We start from the raw sequence: 24,333 nt of genomic DNA, 5'->3' as shown, positions 1-24,333 counted from the left end.
TCACCAGGGTGCCATGCGTCGGCGGCAGCGAAGGAGAAGCTCTAGTGCCTCTGTTCTCGAAAGCTGTCGAATATTTTGATTTTGCTAGGGTAATATTATGTTTTAAAAAAATACTTTTTTTTACAGCTCTAGTAACAAATAAAACTTATCCCTACAATTCGATATGCACCTATCTGTTCCCCTAATCTGTTGCAATAAAGTCACGTTTACGCTCTTCATTGTAGGAAGCCATATAAGTGCGGGACAATCGATGAAATACTCGTAGTTTACACTAATCCAAATCCATCAAACGTATTGGGATTTACTAAATCCGTCTGGCAAATCCACAGTACAATGCAGAAATGATGACCGATACAGTTCGAGCAGCGTCGGTGGCAATGTCTAGATGTGAAGGCGTCTGCTTAAGAAATGCGGCTCTAAGCGAAGCCCATGCTTTGAGTGGATTGGTGAAAAGCGTAGCTCATGCGCTTCTCTGTCAAGATATACCAAGAGTTTCTGGATTCGTCGAGACAGACGCCGGACAAGTTATATCACCAGCAAGGTATCATTGTATATAACGCACCTCTATTCATATTTTATAAGGCTGGATCTTTTAAATTTCAGTATTTATAAACTTGGTTCAAATATAAAATCACCGCGACCAAGAATAATCGTACCGTGCATTATTTAAATTATAAAAAAAAATAAAGAAAGTAATCGTGAATTACTTTCCGATAGGTTTCGTTGATACATTATTTTAAGTCTGCGGTGTGATAGTGCTTACGGACGAAGACTACATTGAGATCTTCTGCCTCCAGATTCATCGCGAACAAGGTGGATATAAACGGGAGCGGCATTTGGACGAACCACGGTTTACCCTTGCTGACAGAAACTGAATTGAGGCAGGTCAGCATGGCATTGCTAGAACTCGACTGCAAACTAAGAATGGTCTACGATTGGTACTGCAGATACCGCAGCTCTTACACAAGACTGGATGCTATTAAAAAAGATTGGTGGCACCCAAGAGCTTACAAGCGATTTGACGACTGTGCTTATGCATGTGTGAGTGGATAGTTATCTCCCTGATTAATTGTTGTGTCATATATTTATTGTCTTATTTGGTGAAATTGTGTTTTTTATTATAATTATGAGTTGTATCGAAAATATGTGAATAAATTTTAGAATCTTACCCAAAAGTTGTTTTAATTATTTAAATAATGAAGATATTAATAATGAAATAATATTTAAGAGAGAGAAAGAGTATTCCAATTATTATAATAGGATTTCCTCCTACGTTAAAACATTTTCTAAAAATAATCAAATTATGAGTCTGAGCTGGTTATAGTCACGATGGGTGAGACAAAATTCTATCATTCGATTATAAAACGTTAACTTTGGTTCGATTTCTTCAAAGATTCCTCGCATTGGATATGCTGCTGAACAGACATGGGATTTGCAAGAAGTTCGACATCCCGGGTCATCTGAGCGGCTACGAGCTGGATTTGATGGATTCAATGTGGTGCCCATTGCAACTAAACGTAGCAAAAGCTCTCAATTGGTACCGTAAAGCCTTTGCCGAAGACTGCGTGAAGGGAGAAGCGACGTACCGCAAGAATTGGCACCAGCCCAAGCACTACGACCACATAGACGACTGTCAGATACACTTGACGACAGTTTAAATTTGTTTATTTTTCGTTATCCTCAATCAACGTCGATATTTTACTCAAAGCCCCTTGCTGTCTAAAAATTGTAAAAGTGTGTGAACGTTAAAAATGTACAAGTTACAATAAATAGTAATTGTCAAAACAGCACGTTTCAAAAAAATTTATTCGATTAAATATATAATGTACAATCGAGTTTCTAGTTTTTCTTTTTTTTATAAAAATATCGAATATATTTCTCTGGCACTTCAAATAACTAACGATTACATAAATATTTGTTATTTGCTAAATATCACATCAGACATACTTAAACACGATTTATTTCTAAGGTCCATTCTTCGCAAAGGGAGGTCTCTCGTTCGTTTTCAAATACATTTTGCCGGTCATCCTGGGAACAGAAAAAGCACTTTACATAGTCTACACATTCCTTGAAAATCCAAAACTCACATTTAAAAATGTCAACTCGAAACTTGCCATTTAATACAAAGAGCATAAACTATCCTTCTTTACCAAGAGTTTTTGTAACCGGGAACATTTAGTCGTGCCCGGCTTCAGTTATGGCGCCCCTAAATCTGCGTACGTCGGATTCATGGGCCGTACGTGCCCTGTATATTAGACCCATAAAACGACCGCAAATATTGACGCAACCAGTGATATGAGACTCTCGAGTAATAATCAGACCAAAGCGAAATCTCGTTAAGTACTTACCAGAATATAGGTATCAGCAATTATTATGAAGCAACAAATCGCATTTATGTTTCTGTGATCTCGTATAGGCAATTATAGTGTAAATGTAATATTATTATGGTCTTAACAGCGTTTTCGCATTTAAAAAAATATTGATCGCTATTTTGATTAACGGCCTCTGCGGTCCCGTGGTTTGATCGTCCAGACTATCCGAACGTCCCGGGTTCAAATCTGTGGGGACATATCACAAAAATCACTTTGTGATCCCTAGTTTGGTTAGGACATTACAGGCTGATCACCTAATTGTCCGAAAGTAAGATGATCCGTGCTTTGGAAGGCACGTTAAGCCGTTGGTCCTGGTTCCTATTTACTGATGTAAGTTAGTAGTCATAACATGAGCCATGTGCGGCTCAATAGTAACCCTGACACCAGGATTGATTGGGTTGGTAATCCACCTCACAACCCACAGGATAGAAGAAGAAGCTATTTTGATTAACATTTCGCTGTTTCGAGTTTCACTTGAGTCTGAGTTATCTATTCTTACTAACAATTATCATTAATAGGAACTAATAGAAGATAGTCTTAATATTTGTCACTTGAGTCTGAAACCTTGTAGCTGACACGATTTGGCACAAGAACTCGGTAAGGGCAGCCTCCACAATTTCCTCAAGGACTATATCCAGTGTCATTACATTACATTTTAAAACTTCTTTTATTTGTTAGGACTTACAAAGACACAGACTCAGTTCAATATTTTTTGGCCTATGTTGAGTTTCTTCGTTCCTATGAGCTGTAAGGTCGAAGACCTGTCTCACCAACCCTGGTATCAGGGTTCCGATTGAGTTTTAATAACCTATTCTAGAAGAAAGGTACTCACGGTAGTCTGGCCTGGACACCCAGATAGCCGTCGACGTGGAACCTACAGGAGCTGACCCAGGAAGTCCAATCGCGACACAGGGTGGCAGGAAACCCAGCCGGGTTGTACAGAGACTCGGCATATAACCTCCATGCTCGGTTGTGGCTGCAACCGTCTGAAACAGAACACCAAAATATAAGTATACTTACTTACTAACCAAATATATATGAACTCATTAGGAGGACAGAAAAAAACAATGCTCTAGAGCATAATATTTTTAGCTTGAGAAAAAATGAAACAATTACAAAGTAAAAGTTGAGGTACCTACATCCCTTAAATAACAATGAGGGACTTAGAAACAATACAGATGGCGCTGTACAGTTTTTCCTTAGTTTAACCTTCAATCAATCAATAATACTTTATTGCACAAGAACATATATAAAGGACATAAACAATCAATCAATCAATCTTCTAATGTCATGGATAACACACATAATAATATGCATCTTTTATCTTTGTTTTTGGGTATCAATGATCACTCTTGATATTACACCCAATTACAACAACCTCCACACATTATTATTCTGATCAAAATAAAGAGAAGCAATATAGGTAGCAACATATTTCTATACATAATCTGATCCAAATATCAAGCAACAATTATTTTTATATATGCCTCTGCCATGACATTGTATTTTAAAAATAGGTAATTTTCATGTTAAAAGTAGTAACACTATACAACGCCATCTATATTGCTTTTGGGGAACATAGCCTGGAAAGTCCCTTATTGTATTAAAAATAATAATTTTGGGTCAACGTTCATGTTGCTTGCCATCATTCATTTCACCAAATGGGATATGAGTAGGCATATCTATAACTGAATCAAAATTTCTTTCAAAACAACATTATGCCATGGATTAACCTACTTTGCTCACAACCTGCTAACATTTGGGGTACTTATATTGCATGTTTACTGGGGGAGGAAAGGTCCCCAAGGTAATCCCCTATTGACATTTTGACTCAACAATCTATATTTGGCATAGAGCCAAGTTGTGGGGAGTCTAATTGACTGGAATCAGAATAGAATCTGCTTGAGCGTCAGCCTGGGGTACATACACGATCCATGAAATTGATTTTCCCATGGCGGTCGAGTAGGCTTAAACCTCATTCGTTGACAAAGCTCATGCCTACAAAACAACGGGTCAAAGACCTGAATTTGCCGAAACTGCACGCTAGATAGCTGAAGTCATGCAAAGTACTACGAATTACTTATGTTTAGTTTTATTAAAATTAGATCAGATTGTTACAGCAAGTTTAATGGTCTTCAACGCAAGTCAGATAGTGAAAAGTTCAACAAAAGGAAAGTTAACTACGAAATAATTTTGTACAATTTGCAAGTGTGACTTGAGGGCGAAAAATCAATGTTCTTTCATTTATAATCGTGAGGATTGAAAATTTTAGAGCCAAAAATTTATTCAAAATTCAAAAATATATATTCTACAAAATTGGCTTACATAGTTAGCGCTTTTTGAACGTCAAAAATTAAATTACGTATTATGTAACTGTCTGTAAAATTATTACCACATTGGAAGCTGTATCGCTGAGGGAAAGACGTGGCCAGAAAACCTCCCCAGAAAACCTCCTCAAAAAGCTTTTTAGAGAGGCGTACTTTACAAATGAAATGCGTAGATGTACCTTACTTCTTTTGGTTGCATTGCAGTTTGGTAAAAGTGAAACAGGCTTGCTATATAATATTTTAATTTACTCGCATACTACGATGGAATTGAAATGCATTATTATGCCGTTCGCTACGCTCTCTCACATTAGGGGCCCGGAAAAGCGCTGTAAGTAGAAATGCAGGTTGTTTCACCAACCGACCCTTTTAATCCGACGTAGACTGCACGGCAAACAATAAAGTGAAACCTGAACGAGGCAATTGGAAACCCGAGACTCTTCGTGTAGTGTAGATTTGCTGAAATATTACCTGCAAAATATCTAAAGATACTTTATAAGTAAGGTTTTTGAAATACACTTGTTTGTAAGAAATTTTTTGAAGAAGTTTGTAAAAAATACAGTATCACGCGTATTGCTAAGTTGTAGAGTTTCCTGCTAGCGTATCTTTTCTAATACCTAGAACCGATAATGAAGAATAGATTCTTAAAGATATTTATCATAGATTAACTACTGCCGTAGATTGAACATCAGCGCTCAAATAGTGGGACGCACAGAAACTGTTAATATAGCGATATTGACAGTACTTTACTTCAGTGCGCGATTAGGCGCCGAACTGGCAACACGGGGAAGTGCGAGGTAAAAACTTACAAAAATAGAAGCTCGAAGCGAAAAATAACGCCAAGTTTTCGCCGTATCTACGGTAGTAGTAAATCAATTATATTTATACAATCAAGGCAAGGAAGACATTATAAGAATAATAGAAGATCCACTCGAATCGATATCGTTAATTCATCAGGAGCAAATTCCCCCAACCAATAATAAAAACACACCTTGTACTTAAGTAAACTCTTCAATTTTCCATTTTCACTTCGACTTTAACCTCTGGCAAGACGTTTATTTCACTTTGTTTCACCATGGGATTTAGTTATTATTACCAAGTCCATGGGCATGTCTGTTATGATGATATTTAATTTAAGCTTAGACAGTAAACCATGTTAATTATGTTCGCGTGAAGCTTGGAGGTTTGGGCGTGGGCTAGGCGGCGCAACATGAAGGGAAATTTTATTATGATAAGTGTTTTTAGGTTTTTTTATTAAATATTCGCTATCACAAAAATAACAAAATTATTAGAATCAAGTCTTTATGGATGCATGCATTATATTAGTCTCGACGCGACGATGACGTAGGTACAAAAACTTTTATAACTAACGGGATTGAATAATGTTTTTGTGTATTTAAACATTTTCGTTCCAAATTCAATGCGGCGGTGCGTGTTCAGAATATATTATTTAAATTTTGCCTTCATCGTTTCTGCGGACAGCGTAATCAAGTTATTATAGGTATAACTTCCCTGTATTTATCGTGATTGAAAAATTGTTTAAGTGAAAATGACAACTGGCGTGTGTTTCCTCTTTTTAGGGGAAATTAATATTGTTTTTGGAAAAATGAAGATAAGGTGTTTCGGAAATCAATCAGTCAGAAAAAAGTGTCATAAGATTTGAGAAATCCAGCTGCACCATAAATCTCTGAATAGAAAACTTCGTTAGCACAAAATACTCGTAGTTAACATTGTTATGTATTCAGCGTTAATTTTGTTTGTAAAAAAACAATGAAAAGCTGATGGCCTCCGTGGTCTAGTGGTTTGAACGTTGAGCTCACGATCCGGAGGTCCCAGGTTCAAATCCCGGTGGGGACACATCACGAAAATCACTTTGTGATCCCTAGTTTGGTTATAGGACATTACAGGCTGATCACCTGATTGTCCGAAAAAATGATGATCCGTGCTTGGGAAGGTACGTTAAACCGTTGTTCCCGGTTACCACTTACTGATATAAATAAGTAGTCGTTACATATGCCATGTTAGGGGCTGACAACAGGGTTGATGGGGTTGATAATCCACCTCACAACCCACACGATAGAAGATGAAATGCTGAGCTTACGGCTTAGGCTTAACCACACACATATTTTCTACAGATAAATACGTGTGTAGAAATGACAGGGGCGTCCAATTTTGGAGCGTAATCGCTGCGTGCGCGAAGGTGTGCGACCTTCCAATGAAAGAACTTCGTAAAGGGATGTTAAAGGTTTTATTGTACAGGAACATTTGGGTTTTTTCAACTTTTTGTGTGTACCTTTAAAGAAAATGAATAACTTGAATTGAGTTGGTATGTAGCTTTACATATAAGTACAGGTTATTTTCTTTTACGAGCTGATTAACGAATGAGACGAAAAAGACGTATACGTGTAAATGCTTTGTGCGCAGTAACCCGACCACCGACTACCGTTTAATTTAGAGAATTCTCCGGTTACTGCTATCGTCTAGGTTTGAGAAAATCATAACATAAAACATAAACTGCCTATATACGTCCCACTGCTGGGCACAGGCCTCCCCTCAATCAACCGGAGGGGGTATGGAGCATACTCCACCACGCTGCTCCACTGCGGGTTGGTGGAGGTGTTTTTACGGCTAATAGCCGGGACCAACGGCTTAACGTGCCCTCCGAAGCACAGAATCATCTTACTTTTTCGGACAATCAGGTGATTCAAGCCTGAAAAGTCCTTACCAAACAAAGGGCAGTCTCACAAAGTGATTTCGACAATGCACACAGCCTCCGTGGTCTAGTGGTTAGAGCGTTAGGCTCACGATCTGGAGGTCCGGGTTCGATTCCCGATGGGGACATTGTCTTTGAGAAAATCAATAAATTAAAAAACGTTAGTCTTAGATAAAGCGATAGGGTTGATCCTGATCATAGAGCAACACGGGCAGACAGACAAAGCTCAGACAGAAACGTAGACGCGGCCACAGCACAGAATACTAACTTACAGATGCTTCACGTTAACGAAACCTTACCATCTCAGACAGACACGGCAAACGTTGTTAGGTTACTGATTTTTCAATAATAGCATCTCAAAGACTTTATTCGTAATCCTTTAAGGTTTGGTGATACCTACTTGGATTTATTTTCCTTGTATATTAATTTGGATATAATTTTGTGGTGTATCAAAATTTTGGACTTAAGTATACAAAGTTGACTTCAGAGATAATTGATATTGATATTCTTTCTTCTTCTTTATTTCTTTTCATAGTCTTCCCTGTGCGAAAAGTTCTTTATACGTGTCACTAGCATTATATATTGTTATCTGTGACAACAGCCACTATGTGAGAGCGAATTATGCGAAGCAGTGTGTGCCTCGGAATAATCCCGCTGATTTGTTGTAGCCTGTACTTCCCTACCCCCCCACCGCTCCCCGCGCAGCATCCAGTGACGTCAGAGCATCGATCGCCCAACTTGCGGCAGTAGGGTTGCCTGCTGCATTACACGCTTAATGAGATGGAGATTAGCTTTTCAAACTTGTTACAGATAAAAAAGTATATTTTCACGTTTTTAACTAGGGCAGCTCCAGAGCCTGAGTCTCGAGACAATTGGCTGGGAGTGTTTATTCTACTTTAGCACCGCATTGTATACCGACTCATAGGATTAGTCGAGCTATTCTCTCGTGGCCTTGAATACCCTGCTATGTATTTGTTTATGTGAACGTTATTATCTTAATGTAAATGCTATTCGAGTAACTGTTTTAGGTAATATACATTTTAGAAAAGTAGAGCAAGGTAAAGCAAATAAATTTGGGAAGTTAAGCTGTACCAAATGTAGGTAAAGATGAAGATTTCAAAGAAGCTTTTTGAGAGGGGGACAATAAATACAATACTTGTTAGTAAGTTAAGGAAGAATAACGCTACAAATATCAACACATGTTTGCACCGTATATAAAACAGTTTAGAAGTTCTTATTGCTAAACTCCACCAAAAATGTTTAGGATGTAAGGTAAGAAAGGACGATAAAGGTACAAAACGTGTGCAAAAATCGCGATTCTCTAATGAGAACAGTTAAAAACATCTAACAATTTTTATTCAGCAAACGTTCAAAGTATAGAGTAAAGTATCCAAAACGAGCGACTTAATCAAATCAGCTTTAAAGCCCCGACTGGGCGGCTCGGGGCTAGATTTCCCAGAGGAACTGTACATTTTGTACAGTTAAAATATTATGGCAAATCCGACCCGGCTGTTACTTAATATTTCATATAAAATCGGTTCCAAGTACGTGCTGGGCGGGTTCTAGTTTGTGAATAAGGAATAGAATAGATATATAGCAAGTGCATACAGTCCAAGATTCCTAGCGTGTTTATTATGTTTTGTAGAAACGTGGGTGCATAACGGGAAAAATAGTATCAAACTGAGCTGGTCTGATGTCACGAAGTATTTATAATGACATAGGTGTCTCTTAGTTATTCGGCGCTGCTTATCACCCAGTGAGAGTTGTTATAGACAAAGAAATACATTAAATAATCATAGATATAATCTACATTAACGCTCTCTACCTTACTCTATGTATAAAGAAAGTAATTCTATCTCTAAAAAATATAATATGTTGATAAAAGAAAGTGAGCCGTCAACCTGGCATGTATTTTTGTTTCTGAAGGAAGTATGAATTTTGTACGTATAGATTAACTGTCATTATACCTACCCGAGGAGTTAAAAACGCCACATCGAAGCAATTTAAAAAAGCAATATTGCAGTTTGACATTTGCGCATAGAAAATGTAAGTGCGTAATGCAAACAAATTTCATATAGCAATATGTCTTTTTTAGATGAATTGCTTTAACCCCCTGGTTTGTGGTCTCTATTTACAAATTACTATCTATGTAAAAGGGATCACACTCACTGACAAAATCGAGCTCATTATTAGTGACGAGCTGGTTGATCCAACAACCGGGTTGGATCCAACTGCCGGCGTTGGGGTAGAAGTCCACGTCACCGATAGGCAGCGGGAAGCCGAAGATGCCAGGGTTGGTATGAATGACGTCAACAAAGGAAGCGTCGCCCCGGGAGAGATGACCCTGGCTATTGGTGAAGCTGTAGCCCGGGTAGGCAGGGTCAAGACCTGGAATTATGGAGAATAAGTAGATGTTACCATTACTTACAATGTCATTCTGATCATTCTTTACAATAATAAATTAATGGTGATGTTTCAACGATGAAGAAAACATCTACAATACATATTCTTGCACGTAGGATAGACACAACAAACAGGACAACTTAATAGTAATTACCTACTTAATCTCTTGATCAGATCAACTTAGTTGGTATTGACAATACTACTTACTTACATTGCCATACTAAACCATGTTCTGGATTATATTAACATCGACATAACTTTAGACAAGAATGTGTCTTTGAGTTCATATTTACATTTCTGTACAAAATACTCATACTTCTCTTGTGGTCGATTAAATTTATGTCATATAAAATCAACCACCTAGACCTGAAGAACACCCGTCCCGACGAGTTCTGATCAGGTATGCGCATGGAAAACGCCCCAAACAGACCTGGCGACGTTCGGTTGACCGAAAGTTAAAAACTCTCGGCATGTCATGGGAGCAAGCTACAGGGGCTGCAAAAAATCGCGAGGAGTGGAAATCTGTTATTCGACCCCTACATCCCAACAGGGTATAAAAGGATTAGAAGAAGGAAGAGATATAAAATCAATAGTACTTACGACGAATCATCATCTTCCACTCGGCAACAATTTTACCGTAGGTACATTACGCCAGTAATAGTATTAATCAAGTAATCCACTTAAGTTCGCATGTTAACCCAACAAATCCTACTTAGTCAACAGAGATAATAAAATTGCATTCAAATTATGTAATATCATCATCAATTTGGGATCATTTACCCTCATTATGAGTATTCATGACAGTGTTATATCGTTTGCAGTTCCAGGCTACATGATTGGGCGATGATTACGGTAATGTAATAAGTGATAATTCAAATTCAAAATATTTATTTCGGAAACTAGTCTATATTTAGTTAGTAACAAAAAGCTTAACCTAGTATTAGTAACAGATTCGAAATAATGACATTAATGTAATGTTTAGACCAAGAGGACGACCGAAACCAAGATGGGCGAATGTGGTCAAAAAGGGCCTGTGCTCGTGCAATGTCTCCGAGAACGACGTCTGATAGGACGAAGTGGAAGAGAAATACGAAGAAGGCAGACCCCACCATCAGATGGGAATAATAAATGCCAAGGATAGAGAGAGAGAGAGAGAGAGAGAGAGAGAGAGACATTTATGTAATGTTATACTTATGTAATATCTGGCGTTGAACTTACCAAAAAAAGAAAGATCTCAATAGGCTACTTAACAACCTAGTCAGAAGAGAGAAATACTTTTTACGAAACGTCAAAACGAAAGTTTTCATTGGAGTTTGTCCGGGAATACTATCCTGTGATGTCATCAATAAAAGCAGTCAAACGTTTTAATTCATAAATAAAATGAGATTGATTTTTGATCATCTTAAGCTTCTATTTATAGATTAGCATTTCATCTAACTCTTGCCCGAACTGTATGTATCAATATGTAATCACTACAAATTGTTCATAAGATTTTCAATATTCTCTACTAAAATAAATAGTTACATTTTCTTACGTCATCTTATTCAATTTCGGACAAACGAACCGATTTGATTCTCATCACTTGGTTCCACGATCGAAACTGGTCGAATTGGGGGTTTTGTCCATTTTACTATATTATAGCTCTATTCAATGCTTCCATAAACTGTGTTTACGATAAGAATGCGTGTAAACGTCTACTCAATTTATCGAGAACCGGCCATTTTCCCATACTATCTCACTTTTAATATGACCGTTACTGTTTTAATAGTAGTGGTTATTAAAAGCCGTTTGGATTAAATTGTCCGTGAAAAGATGACTGTTACATAGGCAGACACCTTGTGCTAGATTTGGTTCACCTTCTTCTTGTATTGTCCTTGCATTGTAATTAACCTTATCTACAGGTCATTCTATCTTATGAAAATCTCATGCTCGAAACAATCTAATGCGTATTTATTACGTAAGTACATTGAAAAAAAATTAAAACAACATTTTTGAATTTGAATTTTTTTGCTAAATTTTATATTACTTACTACAAATACATATTTTTTAAATTTAGAAATCGAAATAAATACTAACAGACTACCTACTTCAATTAACAGTCCCATTGTTTCTAGGACTTGTACTAAGACATAGTATACACTTATGTACGTATATCGAAGGTGAAGTGACTCTAATATAGTTACTTCCTCGCCGGTTAATTGACTTAACTGGATTGATGCACTATGGACTACCTGTACTGTACCTATGTGGTAAGTAGATACTATTAGAGCATAGCGGTCTCCTCAACCAATCGGAGGATATATTGAACATTTCACATGCTATTATAAGATCATTAAAACAGGCTTCTCGCGCATACAGCTCATACTTTTTTCTTTGCCATATTCTTTGCTAATAGCATTAATGAGTGAGTCAAGAATAAACTATAAAATGGCAATCTAGGTAGAAATAAAAGCTAGACTAAGATGATAAAAAATCAATCATATTTTGGTTCTGACTTATACAAAAACGAGCACGAGGTTTGTCCTCGTTTATCCGTTTTGTATTCTCATTCAAAAGCCATATAAATGAAACGTTATGATGTTTCGATGAAGTATCTCATTTGACTAGGGTGTCCTCTAGCCTAAACTTAAGACCTTTGGCTTTAATAACATGTATGTACCCATTTTAGAACCCTGCCGCATTAACATATTTGACATTTAGTGAGGGTTACACTTAATTTTTTTATAAACGAATGAGACATGGTGCTAAAGTATATATGTACTTACACACACAATCGAAAATTACAAAAAACCTCAGCCCAGTACGCTTCCGGTGCAGCTTTATGTCGTATCAATTAGCTACAATATTGCCTCACCAGTGATCCTGCCAAGCATGAGGCCGCGGCTCTTGAGCTCCTTGCCAGCAAAACCTGCTGCCTCTGCTCCGAGGGAGAATCCGATGACGTGCAGCGACCCCGGTCTGACCCCTACTGCGTTGAGGAACTGCACGAACGTCGCCAGTCTTGAGCCCATGTAACGCGTGTTGCGGACTGCTGTTACGTACCTGACGAATAATAATAATACCATTTATTTATATTATTTTTTAATTTCTTTTTATTTTATTTTTTTATTCATTCCCTTATTTTTATTTTTTTGAAAAATAACATTTATTTATCTTCCACAAAGTTCCCCTGAATAAAAATATAATACCTATTATTGTTTATACAGGAGATTTTTGTGTATTTATATAGGACACCTTTGGGACAACCTAGTAGACCTACCAACTAGGTGTCCTAAATAAATAATGATATAATTGCGATATCGCATCAGACTCCTTCGATGCAAGACTATCAAGTCTTGTATCTGCCCCAACTGGGCACCCTCAGGCCTGATGTATAAAAATTTTGTACCCGGTGAGAGCCCTCAGCGCTTCCATTTGTCCGGCCAAGTAGTTAATGCCATGTGCGGCAAATCTACAATAAGTCACGTTAAATAAGGTACTTATTCGCAAAGTTAATAAGAATAATGAGGATTTTTTTTAATAAAAATTAGTCAGATTTTACCTATTGATAATTTCCACGGAAATTGCGGACGTATTTCGTTATATTATTAATATAGGAATTATTATGTTATTATTAATTTGCGAGAAGGAAAAATGCGCATGTAATTAAATTAAATGTATTAAGTAAGTATACAATCCGATAGGTACAGAATGTAAGTACACTTATTGTTTATTTAAAAATGTACTTATTCTCTTCCCCATAACTCATATTTTCGGCATTTTCTATGAAAATATTAGACAAATTACGAAAATAATTAAGTATAGGAAAGCGAACCTTGAAAACGGGATAACGCTGAGGAGATAATTAAGTATCTACTTACTTACTTATTATAATATATGTTCCAGATGCGCTACGCACAATACGGTAGTATTTTTTAAATGTTTAATCCAAAACTGAATGCCAACCATTTGGAATATTCAGATCGTGGCAGTTAAAAAGCATATCGGCTTTGAACAAAAGCTGTTATATAACTTTAATGACCGCTTGTTCTTTACTTCGTCAGTCAAGTCAAGAAACAGTGGATTAAGTACATATATTGGAACCAATTCCGTAAAGTAATAGTTTTTCTTTTAAATCATATTAGTATTTATAGATCATTATGTAATTTGATTGAAGGGAGGCCTGTGCCCAGTATTGGGACGTCTATAGGCTGTTTAAGTTATATAATATGTAATTTAATGTATTACCTATGTGTGCGCCTTATTGTTAGTTAATAAAAACGTTAAGACCGATACTATTTATAATGTAAATGCACTTCTATTTCTAATCACGAGATTGCATAGAATGGAATGTAGATTTTGTGGGCGTAACAACTGGAGGCAGCATTTCAGATTTTTTTTCGACGTGGCTTATTGTAGATTTGCCGTAAATGGCATTAACTACTTGGTCGGACAAATGGGTAGCTCTGGAGGCTTTCACTCGGAACAAAATTTAAGACAACAGGCCTGAGGGTCAGCATTTCAGAAAACACATGCGGGTCATATGGAGGTTCTGAAAAATAATTTCTAAAGTTTATAACTCTTATATAACAGTCACCATATGGCAAATGGTGACCTAAATTACATTTGGTCAATTTGCACTAAATTCCATTTAACAGCATTTAGTTCTATCTTAATGAGCCTCAATTTTTTTGCGTCAAAGTTGCGTAAGTCGCCATAATCGTCTGCCACAGCAACGTAATCGTGACGAGCGATTATGGGCGTTACTTTCCAATTTACAATTGATGGTCTACTAACCTCAACGACAAACCTTAAAGAGGTATTTTAGAATTAGAGTACCATAGAAGCGCAAAAATTCTAAGTCTATATTTAATATCTACCTATTCTCAAGCTAAAACCGATTTGCAAGACTTAAATTCTGACGAAAAATCAGCTACTTCGTGATACATCTCATATCAAGATCACATTATAATACTAAATATTTTAGCAGAGCATAAACCAGCTGAATCCACAAAATATGAAAACCAATACACAGGGCATGTGTATGTACAGTTTTCTGTAGATTTTCCTCGGATAGCATTTGCTAGGTAGTAGATCGGAAAAACATACTAAACGGAGTTAAAAAATAATAACAATAGACAATGTACAATGTACAGTTGATTGCCTGGAAGAAATTGCTCTAGAGCAATAAGGCCGCCCAAATTGTACTGTATTCATGTGTTTTGTCTGATTGTTGAAATTTTAGTTCTGTGCAATAAAGTATATTTGATTTGATTGATTGATTTGATTTAAATGTAATAAGAAAAAGAAGAATAAATAATAGCTTATCAAATTACTTGAAAAAAAAAATGAAATTGGAAGAAATTGCTGCTTAGCAAAAAGGCAAAAAATCTTCCGTCCATGTGTGTAAACTTGTTTTGTAATATATTATGTGCAATAAAGTATATTTGTATCAAACTAATTTTGAAGTCTTTAAGGTATCTTACATTCATCAAACCTGTAGACAACATTCATATTAATTTATTCATTCCAAGTAGTTAAGGTGTTAGATAGTAGGCAATGGTCATTACTTTGACCATGGTTGCCAAAAACAGCTATCATTAGATTAATATCGGTACGTTCTACCAATATCTCAGCAGCAAATCTCTACAGCGAGTCTCAAATACTTACTCTCAATTATACTCCTGTTACCCAGTCTGCGGTTTGTGGTCGTAATATTAAATTCGAGATGACATTTTTCGATATGAATTCCAGTTGACATCATCGACATTTCAGAGGATTAAGTGGCAACGTTTATTTTTAGCTGCTTGAGGAGCTCGGTGGCGCAGCGGTAAACGCGCTCGGTCTGCGATTGTTGAAGTTAAGCAACTTTCGCAAAGGCCGGTCATAGGATGGGTGACCACAAAAAAAAAATTCATCTCGAGCTCCACCGTGCTTCGGAAGGCACGTTAAGCCGTTGGTCCCGGCTGCATTAGCAGTCGTTAATAACCATCAATCCGCACTGGGCCCGCGTGATGGTTTAAGGCCCGATCTCCCTATCCATCCATAGGGAAGGCCCGTGCCCCAGCAGTGGGGACGTTAATGGGCTGATGATGATGATGATGTTTATTTTTAGCATGACGTTTTGAATATTCAGCAGAAATGCGTCCTACGCATACAATACAATACAAAAACTCTTTAACGCAAACGCTTTTTTCTTTTTTACGCATGTGTTTATAAATGTATTATTATTGTTAAGTAGCTATATACTGAAAAAAAAAATATTTATATTACAAACAAAACCTACATTTCCAGGAATCGCACAAACGATTAATACATATACCCCAATTTCAATAATCGGACCCACATATGTAAATCGTTCGTCATAGGTAAAATGTAACTTTCATAAGTAAATAAGCGATCTGTGTATATTACATAAATCCCGCCGGAATATACTGAGCTAATGGCCGAAATAAATAACGGCTTAAAAGCCTCCGAAATTCGGAGAGTCCGATATTTTCACGAGCATAATTTCTCGATATGCCTCTTCGTATGTTATTGGGCTTGCAAATGTTTGTAAAATACAGGGTGTTAGTGACATCGTAATGAAAACTTTGAGGGATGATTCAGACCATGATCCTGAGTTGATAATCAAGTGGAATTTTCTGTTGTAAAAGTAAAAAAATAACACTAAAAATAATTTAAAAAAAACTAACATTTTCACGAATTTTCGCACAGGAAATTCTGCTTGATGTCAACTCAGATTCATGGTCTGAATCATCCCCCTCAGTATTCGTTACGATATCACTAACAACTGTATATATACAATCTGGGAAATGTAAAGTGCTTTCGTATTCTATCTAGGTATCTATCGCGTGCTATAAAGTTCTGTTCCTGGAATAACTGACAAAAGAGAATATCCGATAATATGTTTTAGTCTTTCCTACGAATGTCGATGTTACGTCCATTTCCATTTTGCATATTTTTCCGAACGAGACTTATTCCGCGGAATTCACTACACAATAAAAAAACACGAGAAAAGTCCATTTTGACAGCTGTCAAACTCATAGGAAGGAAGTAAAACCAAAACCATGAAGTTAAAAAGACTTCAAAATAAACTTCTCTTGTTTTTTTTTACTTAAGTAAACGTAAATAAATAATAAATAGTAAGTATTGTTATTACGTACCACATACAAACAAACACACACACCTACTGAGTTGGGCAGAGAAATAAGTACCTACTCAACCTGAAAACAACTTGAAAACAGTATAATTATGTGATCGATAATCGGTCACTGTGCAGTTGACCATAATTATTCATCAGGTTGATCACACTGACTTTTAAATATTACTTACTTACACATAGATACAGATACAAGAATATGATGCAATAAAAATATGATTAAAGAACAATAAATATACATTTATCTTCACCTACTGCAATTCTGCAGCGTTAATTAACCTTTCGATATTCACATTCACATGTCTTTTTATAGAAATGTGCTGAAGCTAAAAAAATACCGTGAAACAGACCGGTGCCTACTAACGTTTGTAACCTCTGTAAATCGATTAAAAAAGAAATAGAACGCTCTTTGAATTTCTCTATCATCGAGTAGACTGTAAAACGTTTCAGTGGAATATAAAGGAGGAATAACAGTGTTTGAAAATTCCTAGAAAATTAAACCTGAACTAGTATTTATTAGTTACGCTCCAGTTGTCACCGAAACTGTTCTTTTTATTTAGTAAGTATTATAAAATACGCAGAAATGTAATTAATTATTTTCTGATAATAAATTTGATATTCAACTACATACTCTCTTAGTGTCTTTGGTGTCTGGCGTACTCTTTACCTCTCTTTCATGCTTCTGTGTGTTGCTAAAAATCATTTATTTCCTCTAAAACTGTCAATCCACTTACCAAGGAAATGCGACGAGCCGTGACCAGTCGACGGCAATGAAATTATAATCACCAGTCGCCAAGTAAGCTGAAAGTTAAACAATATTATAAAAATGACATTGACACATATAACAATTAATTAGAAAGTCCGACACAATTATAATAAGTAAATTAATTATAGTATGCTTAATTATTAGCCTTCGAATTCAAGAACTTCTTGCAAATTATATCTGAAACGCATTTCAGAAGTTCTATTTCAAACACACTTCTCGTCAAAAAATAGAAACAACTCGTAAATGTCAGTTTCGTAAAGATTAAAATATCACATAAATATTTTATATTTTGTTTTTAGTAGATAAGGGCCTACTTATCACAAGAATGTTCCAAATTCAAATTTTAAATTTGATTGTACTCGTGTTTTGTTAAACTGAAGTTCGAAAAAATTTAATACTTATTCGAAGTGATTCTGTTTTTTTGATGAGTAAATATATTTCTATACCAAACCGCATTTAAACCATCTGTTTCTTAAGATTTAAACTTGTGTCTAGGAGAATTCTGTCTAACGACATTAATCAACGGTTTATCGCCAGCAGAAGCATGGCTCCAATAAATATCAAATGAGATTATAACGCGCTCGTAAACCCAACACTGCAGTCATAACACAATTATTAAATTGCCAGAACAAACATTAGCTCAGTTAGTATATTGATTATTCATGAACTACACAGATTAATGTTATGCAAAATCGGTTGTGTTTTGAAGATTCTTCTTCTTCGTGTCGATGGGCCAACCCCACCTATGATGGGACAGCTCCACCAAGCAGTGGAGCAGCGTGGTGTATTATGCTTCATACCCCCTCCGGTTGATTGAGGGGAGGCCTGTGCCCAGCAGTGGGACGTATATAAGTTGTTTATGTATATTTATGTATGTGTCGATGGGATGTCATAATCTTTCATCAATCTGCGTGGGAGCTTTTTCTTAGATTACCCAGGGATCTACTATGTCACTAACAACATTGACAAGTAGCTTAATTGTTTACACATACTTACCTTGACCTTGTATTGTATTCTATATTTTTTTGTTTGACATGATTAAGATTATATTATTATTAGCATAACAGTCTATTCTATACGTCCCACTGCTGGGCACAGGCCTCCCCTCAATCGACCGGAGGCGGTATGGAGCATACTCCACGGTCATTTTTTTTTTTATTTTGCTGATCAGAATACACATGGATCTATATTTATGTACTACAATAAAGATATTCTGATTCCATTAATGGTTTTTATAAGTATTGTGATTGTGGATAGGTCTTCGCACCAACATAACCTATCTTCAGTCGTGTAGGTTGTGAGGTGGATTACCAACCTCATCAACCCTGGTGTTAGGGTTACTATTGAGCCGCCAAAGGCCCCTGACATGACTCATGTAACGACTACGTACTTACATCAGTAAGTAGTAAACGGGACCAACAGCTTAACGTGCCGCCTTTCGAAGCACGGGTCGTCTTACTTTCGGACAATCAGGTAATCAGTTTGTAATATCGTAACCAAAGTAGGGATCACAAAGTGATTTTTGTGATATGTACCCCACTGGGATTCGAACCCGGGACCTTCGGATCGTGAGCTCAACGCTCGACCACTGGACGCCGGAGGGCGTTAACAACCTGTGAGCTTAAGTACTTCAATTACTGGCTGTCATTATTACCAAGCAGGAGGAGGAAGTGTGTTTTACTGTTTCCCTCTCCTCATTAGTCATTGATTGATTGGTTTAACAACAATCGCTTTGGCTACGTTAACTAGTGCAGCTTTCGATACTTTTTAGGGCGTTCATGAAAACATCAATAGGCTTGTGACGACTAAGAATAAATCGCATGGATTGAAGTTTTTAAATATGAATTATGATTTGCAGATATATAAAATATATCAATTTATCATAAAAATTAAAGATTATTCTTATTTTTAGAAAATAAATTCTAAAAAACTGGGCGTCAAGTCACGTGACAGTGAACACCAATCAGACAACATGACGTCACTCTGTGGCAAACATCGTTGTTAATAATATCAAATTAATGATACTTACGTTTTGTAGATAAACTAATTTCTTACGAATAAACGGCGGAATTGCACATTTTATTAAGCAAAAAAGAATTTGCTATATTTAAATACCTAATGCCTATACCTATATTGTCAAGATCGCCGGAAGTGATTGGAGTAGACCCTACGCAATATATCTTAGTAGCCTTAATGACTAAGAAGACCTTCACTCAACAATAGATATATTCCTATAAGTAGGTTGAAGGAAGCAATTTTGTATAACATTATTATGAATAGGTACCCAAGATAAATGCGTATATTCATATTAGTGGAGTCAATGAAGGGTTTCACTTCTATCTTGCAGGCAAGATAGGTCCTGTCTCAGGAGACAGGACCGATTTTGATGATTTTTCTCCTGTAGGTGTAGTTGTTTATATAATTTAAAATCAGAAACATCTTGAGTGACGCAAATAAATATTTCGATCAAATAAAAAGGGGTCTGTCTGTTTGTTTGTCAGAAGTAAAAAAAAAACAAAAATTGGCGAAACTGATTTGTACCTTTTACAATTGTCAATAAGACACAAACCACTTTAGCAATAAATTACAGATAAGTACATCAGTTAGCAAAGTCAGCCACGATATAACCTAGAATAAGGGGATAGTAGGATCGTTGTTGTTTACATATTACCAACACTGATGAAGTATTAGGAGAACTTACAGTTTCTCAACGTGGTGGTACTGGGTCCAGTGGAGACCTCAGTAAATCCAGGCAAGTAGATGATAGTAGGGAGCCGCGGATCGAAGTTAGTCCCCCTCAATCCTGCTGCGTCGCCTCCCTGGATGATTTGAAAATCCCTGGGATTCGACCTAAAATTAATACACATAGGTACGGATAGTGCTCTTACATAAGCAACCGAATAGTGTCTTGGAGGGTTAGAAAGACCACATAGAAGCAATTCATCTAAAGCAATCTTGCTATACGACATTTGTTTGCATTACGCACTCACTTTTATAAACGCAAATGTCAAATTGCAATATTGCTTTTTAGATTTTTAACCCCTCCGATACGAGTAGATGTGGGCTAAGTATGTGAGTGCTCTGTACATAAAGAGCTTTATTATAATATATTTGCGACGTTAGAAGAATGACCTGAATGCTTTTGAGACGAAGTGGGATCTTTCGCAACACAAAAGAATGGAAGCATAGAAATGAAGCCTTTGCTTGGAGGTGGGATTTCCATGATCAATACATAATAATATAAAGAAATCTGTCCGCTATAAGTTTCTGTTCGGGCTAATCTTGACCCCCTCATTCTCCTGCTACGGTTTCTACTGGAAACTGATTCTCAAAGAGTAAAATATATATAAAAATTGTACCTGGGATGTTTCTGGATAAGAAATGGTACAATTATGCGGTTGTAGACGGATTAAGCGTTACTTTACTCATAATTTGACATCCTTAATAGTTCTTAGCTAAGGCACAGATCATGGATTACTGACTGGATTATGACTGGTGCACTGCCGAAAACAATCACCCGGAGATAGTGTGGAGCATTTTTCACCATGCTGTTCGTCTGCGGGTTAATGGAGTAAGGTCTCTCATACACAAAAGCCTCCAGCATGCACTCTCATACACAAATATCTAACTACTTCATACTTATCTTTCCAACGGCTGCTGTATTCTTTCAACTCAAGGTACACAAAATAAAAGTTCGCAACTTGCGACAGACTGAAGCGAATTATGTTTTCATGGTTTTATATTTGCTTTACGACAGAGTTGCTTTATATTATACACAAATATTCTATCTGCATTACCAAGGATAACGAATATACCTATGTAAAACAAGGTTAAAAAATATTTTAGCTAAGAAAACTGCAATCATGCTGCTTGCAGCCACTGTTGATACGAAGTCCTAAGATGAATATGATGAACCTTATGGTGATAAGGGATCAGCCTATCGCCCATAACAACTGTCCATAATTTTAGAGCAATTGTGACGTTCTTATTAAGATACAGAAAGAGAGAGTGTGGTACAGTTTGCCGCTCTAGGATTGGCTTGCACGAAAGAAAGTGCATTTTTTCGAGGCAATGACGTCATAAATCGTCTGAAACAGTCGTATAAGGCCAATGACGATGATGATTAAGATACAATCCCTCAAACTATAGGGCTTATTACACCTACCTATCCGACAGGCTAGATGCGTCAAGCTGGTTACCATGGTTACTCTCCACCAACTCGCTCGAGATCGTTCCATGGTTTGGTTACGACCCGCCGATTTCCTTTTAGACTACAGGATCTGATCGGGAAACGGGAGTTAGTGGGGAGTAACCATGGCAACCACCGTGACCTTGTCGCATCTAGCCTGTCGGTCAGGTAGGTGTAATAAGCCCTTATACATGGTTTAAATTAAAAAGCGTTTTAATACCTACCTAGTGAAGAGTTTATACTGTATATCCACAGTATCATCTCGTGGACAACAGTAGCGGCAATCCCCAACTGGCCCCGTCATGAAACATATTTCAGACACACCTGGAAACAATAGAATTTAAACTGAATATATAGATACATACATACATAAACTGACGCCCTTAACACATTATAGAAAAGTCATAGCATGTCTCCTCCGCGTCTTGTAGCTCTGCCTACCCCAATGGAGGTCATCATCTATCTAGCGTTATCCCGTCTTTTTTTTCTCGAGGGGAAATGCCTTCCGCATACCCTCCCACCGCGGGGGCAGCGTGCGGGTTATGTCGGGTTCACACAGACTAAAACCTCCCGGTGTCCGTATCACCACCGTTATGTCAAGCTACGGGGACGCTTTCGCATTCTTCCTGGGCTTGGCGTTATCCCGTGTAACCTAACTTGAAGATTTGACAGGTCCGGTTTTTTACAGAAGCGACTCCCTGTCTGACCTTACAATCCGAAGGTATATGAATAATGGTTACGGTATAGGTAAGACTGATAAATAGGTCATTATCACACCCGGAACACTTCATACAAAATACTTCGTTTTACACAGACACTACACATCGACGTTATCAAACACGAGCATCTGTGTGTGTGACGTCTGACGATTGAAGACTGAAGTAAGACTGAGAGGGGGGGGGGGGGGGGGGTGAGGTAAACCTATCTCAGCCGCTGGCGGGGAGCGGAGTGGCCGTTCTATTAGTAGCCCTTATTCTATGACTTTATGTTATCTAGTACATTTAATATCTCCCGTACCCAAAATGTGCCCGGAAGAGATTGCTGCCTTAGTAATAAGGTCGCCTTTAATTGTACTTTTAATTTCTCTTTGTAAGTGTTACCTGTGTGTACCTTAAAGTATCTTTGCATTGCATTGTTAAAAAAAATGCAATAAGATTTTCCGTCCTATTTATAACTAAGTTAATAAATTAATGAAGTACTTAGTTAAAAAGAGACAGCCACGCCTTGTTATCTATGTTGTAATGTTTTGTCATTAATTTTAATTTCTAATGCAAATGCAACTGCAGCTGTAAATTATGAAAGTGGGGCAAAGATAACAAAAACAAATGCAATTGTCTCGATTAAGAACGAACGAGGTACGCACAAATTAAAAATTATTACTGAAATAACGATCTTTTTTTTTAATTATTTTAACTTATATTCGTTGGTATCTTCATAATATTACTAAGTATAACCTGCCCATCAACCATCCTCCTGATATTACCTAACCTGAAAATTTTACTGGTCCGGTTTTTTATAGAAGCGACTGCCTATCTGACCTACCAACCCGCGAAGGGAAAACCAGCCCAATACAAGTTAGGTCACATACCTACGAAACACATTTCCCGGGAATATGGATTTCCTTTATATGTTTTCCTTCACCGCTGTATACGTCGTAATAATCAATTATGATACGAACATGAATTCGAAAACAATTTTAAAATATTTGGTTTGAACCCGTGCTGGATTCGAACCTGTGACCTCGCAGTGAGAGTGAAGCGTTCTGGCTATCACGGCATTTATAATATTACTTACTACGAATAAAAAATATACACCTAAAAGTTATTTGTTTCTCGGTACATACCTAACATTAGTCAAAATTTGCGTAGGTAGGTACGTGACCTAATAACAATGTCCAAAATTATCGAAGTAGGTACGGTCACGAGCATTAATATGTATACACTTTGGTACCATGTCACATTAAGTTTTTTGACAAATTGAACTGTAAGTCTCACTAAATGTTAAATATGTCAATGCGACAGAGTCCTAACGTGGGTACGTTATATTGCTCATGAGTGTACATCGAAGTCGTCTTTCATTTACTTACTTCTAGGCCGCTGCAGATAAAGCCCATTTTCAGAACAGCATAACTACGGATTATTTCGGTCTTCTGCAAGTTTGTGAACTGTCACGCCAATAAAAATCGGGACTCACCAATAAAGAAGGTCATCAATCTACAGGATGCTCGCCTTGGGTACATATTCGTCTACTAGACGAACAATCATGAAAACTCACTGCACCAGAACTCATCCCAGCGAGGGTGCATTTTCCATTACCAGTTCCACCCTCACCCCACACAATAGCACTCACACAATGCCTCCCAACTCGTTATAAACTTTTTATTTTTTCACTCAAGAATTTTTATTATAACATCCGTAGGCACACG

At 37.0% G+C, this 24,333-nt stretch overlaps 2 protein-coding genes across 3 annotated transcripts in view; one reads left to right on the top strand and one right to left on the bottom strand.

The window, feature by feature from the left end:
- LOC126373645 (uncharacterized) overlaps positions 1-24,333 on the top strand; it is a 65,348-nt gene that overhangs the window by 32,908 nt on the left and 8,107 nt on the right. Inside the window, exon 1 of one of the 2 annotated variants that reach the window (XM_050019863.1) lies at positions 17,390-17,512. The exons of the other annotated variant lie outside the window; for it this stretch is intronic. The gene's annotated coding sequence lies outside the window, so the exon portion shown is untranslated. Of the gene's footprint in view, positions 1-17,389; positions 17,513-24,333 lie in introns of those variants that run through there. 2 annotated transcript variants of the gene reach the window in all.
- On the bottom strand, positions 1,789-24,325 carry LOC126373650 (pancreatic lipase-related protein 2). The gene is made up of 8 exons (XM_050019866.1): positions 24,102-24,325; positions 22,133-22,232; positions 20,421-20,569; positions 17,688-17,754; positions 12,667-12,854; positions 9,579-9,797; positions 3,205-3,358; positions 1,789-2,028 (listed from the first exon to the last, which is right to left on the bottom strand). Exons 1-8 carry the CDS (start codon positions 24,145-24,147, stop codon positions 1,965-1,967), a joined length of 987 nt encoding a protein of 328 aa, XP_049875823.1. The 5' UTR covers positions 24,148-24,325; the 3' UTR covers positions 1,789-1,964.

Source organism: Pectinophora gossypiella, chromosome 16, assembly GCF_024362695.1.
Source record: "Pectinophora gossypiella chromosome 16, ilPecGoss1.1, whole genome shotgun sequence".
NCBI classification, from domain to species: domain Eukaryota; kingdom Metazoa; phylum Arthropoda; class Insecta; order Lepidoptera; family Gelechiidae; genus Pectinophora; species Pectinophora gossypiella.
The sequence above is the reverse complement of the archived record's forward strand: the minus strand, read 5'-3'. Positions and strand labels throughout refer to the sequence as shown.

What these genes read in the sequence shown, in the direction of transcription:
- LOC126373650 (XM_050019866.1), bottom strand. Translation starts at nt 24,147, where the DNA reads ATGTACCCAAGGCGAGCATCCTGTAGATTGATGACCTTCTTTATTG. An exon ending in TACCACCACGTTGAGAAACT is followed by an intron (nt 17,755 to 20,420) that starts GTAAGTTCTCCT and finishes TTTAACTTTCAG; the next exon opens with CTTACTTGGCGACTGGTGAT. An exon ending in GGTGTCCAGGCCAGACTACC is followed by an intron (nt 2,029 to 3,204) that starts GTGAGTACCTTT and finishes TTCTGTTCCCAG; the next exon opens with GATGACCGGCAAAATGTATT.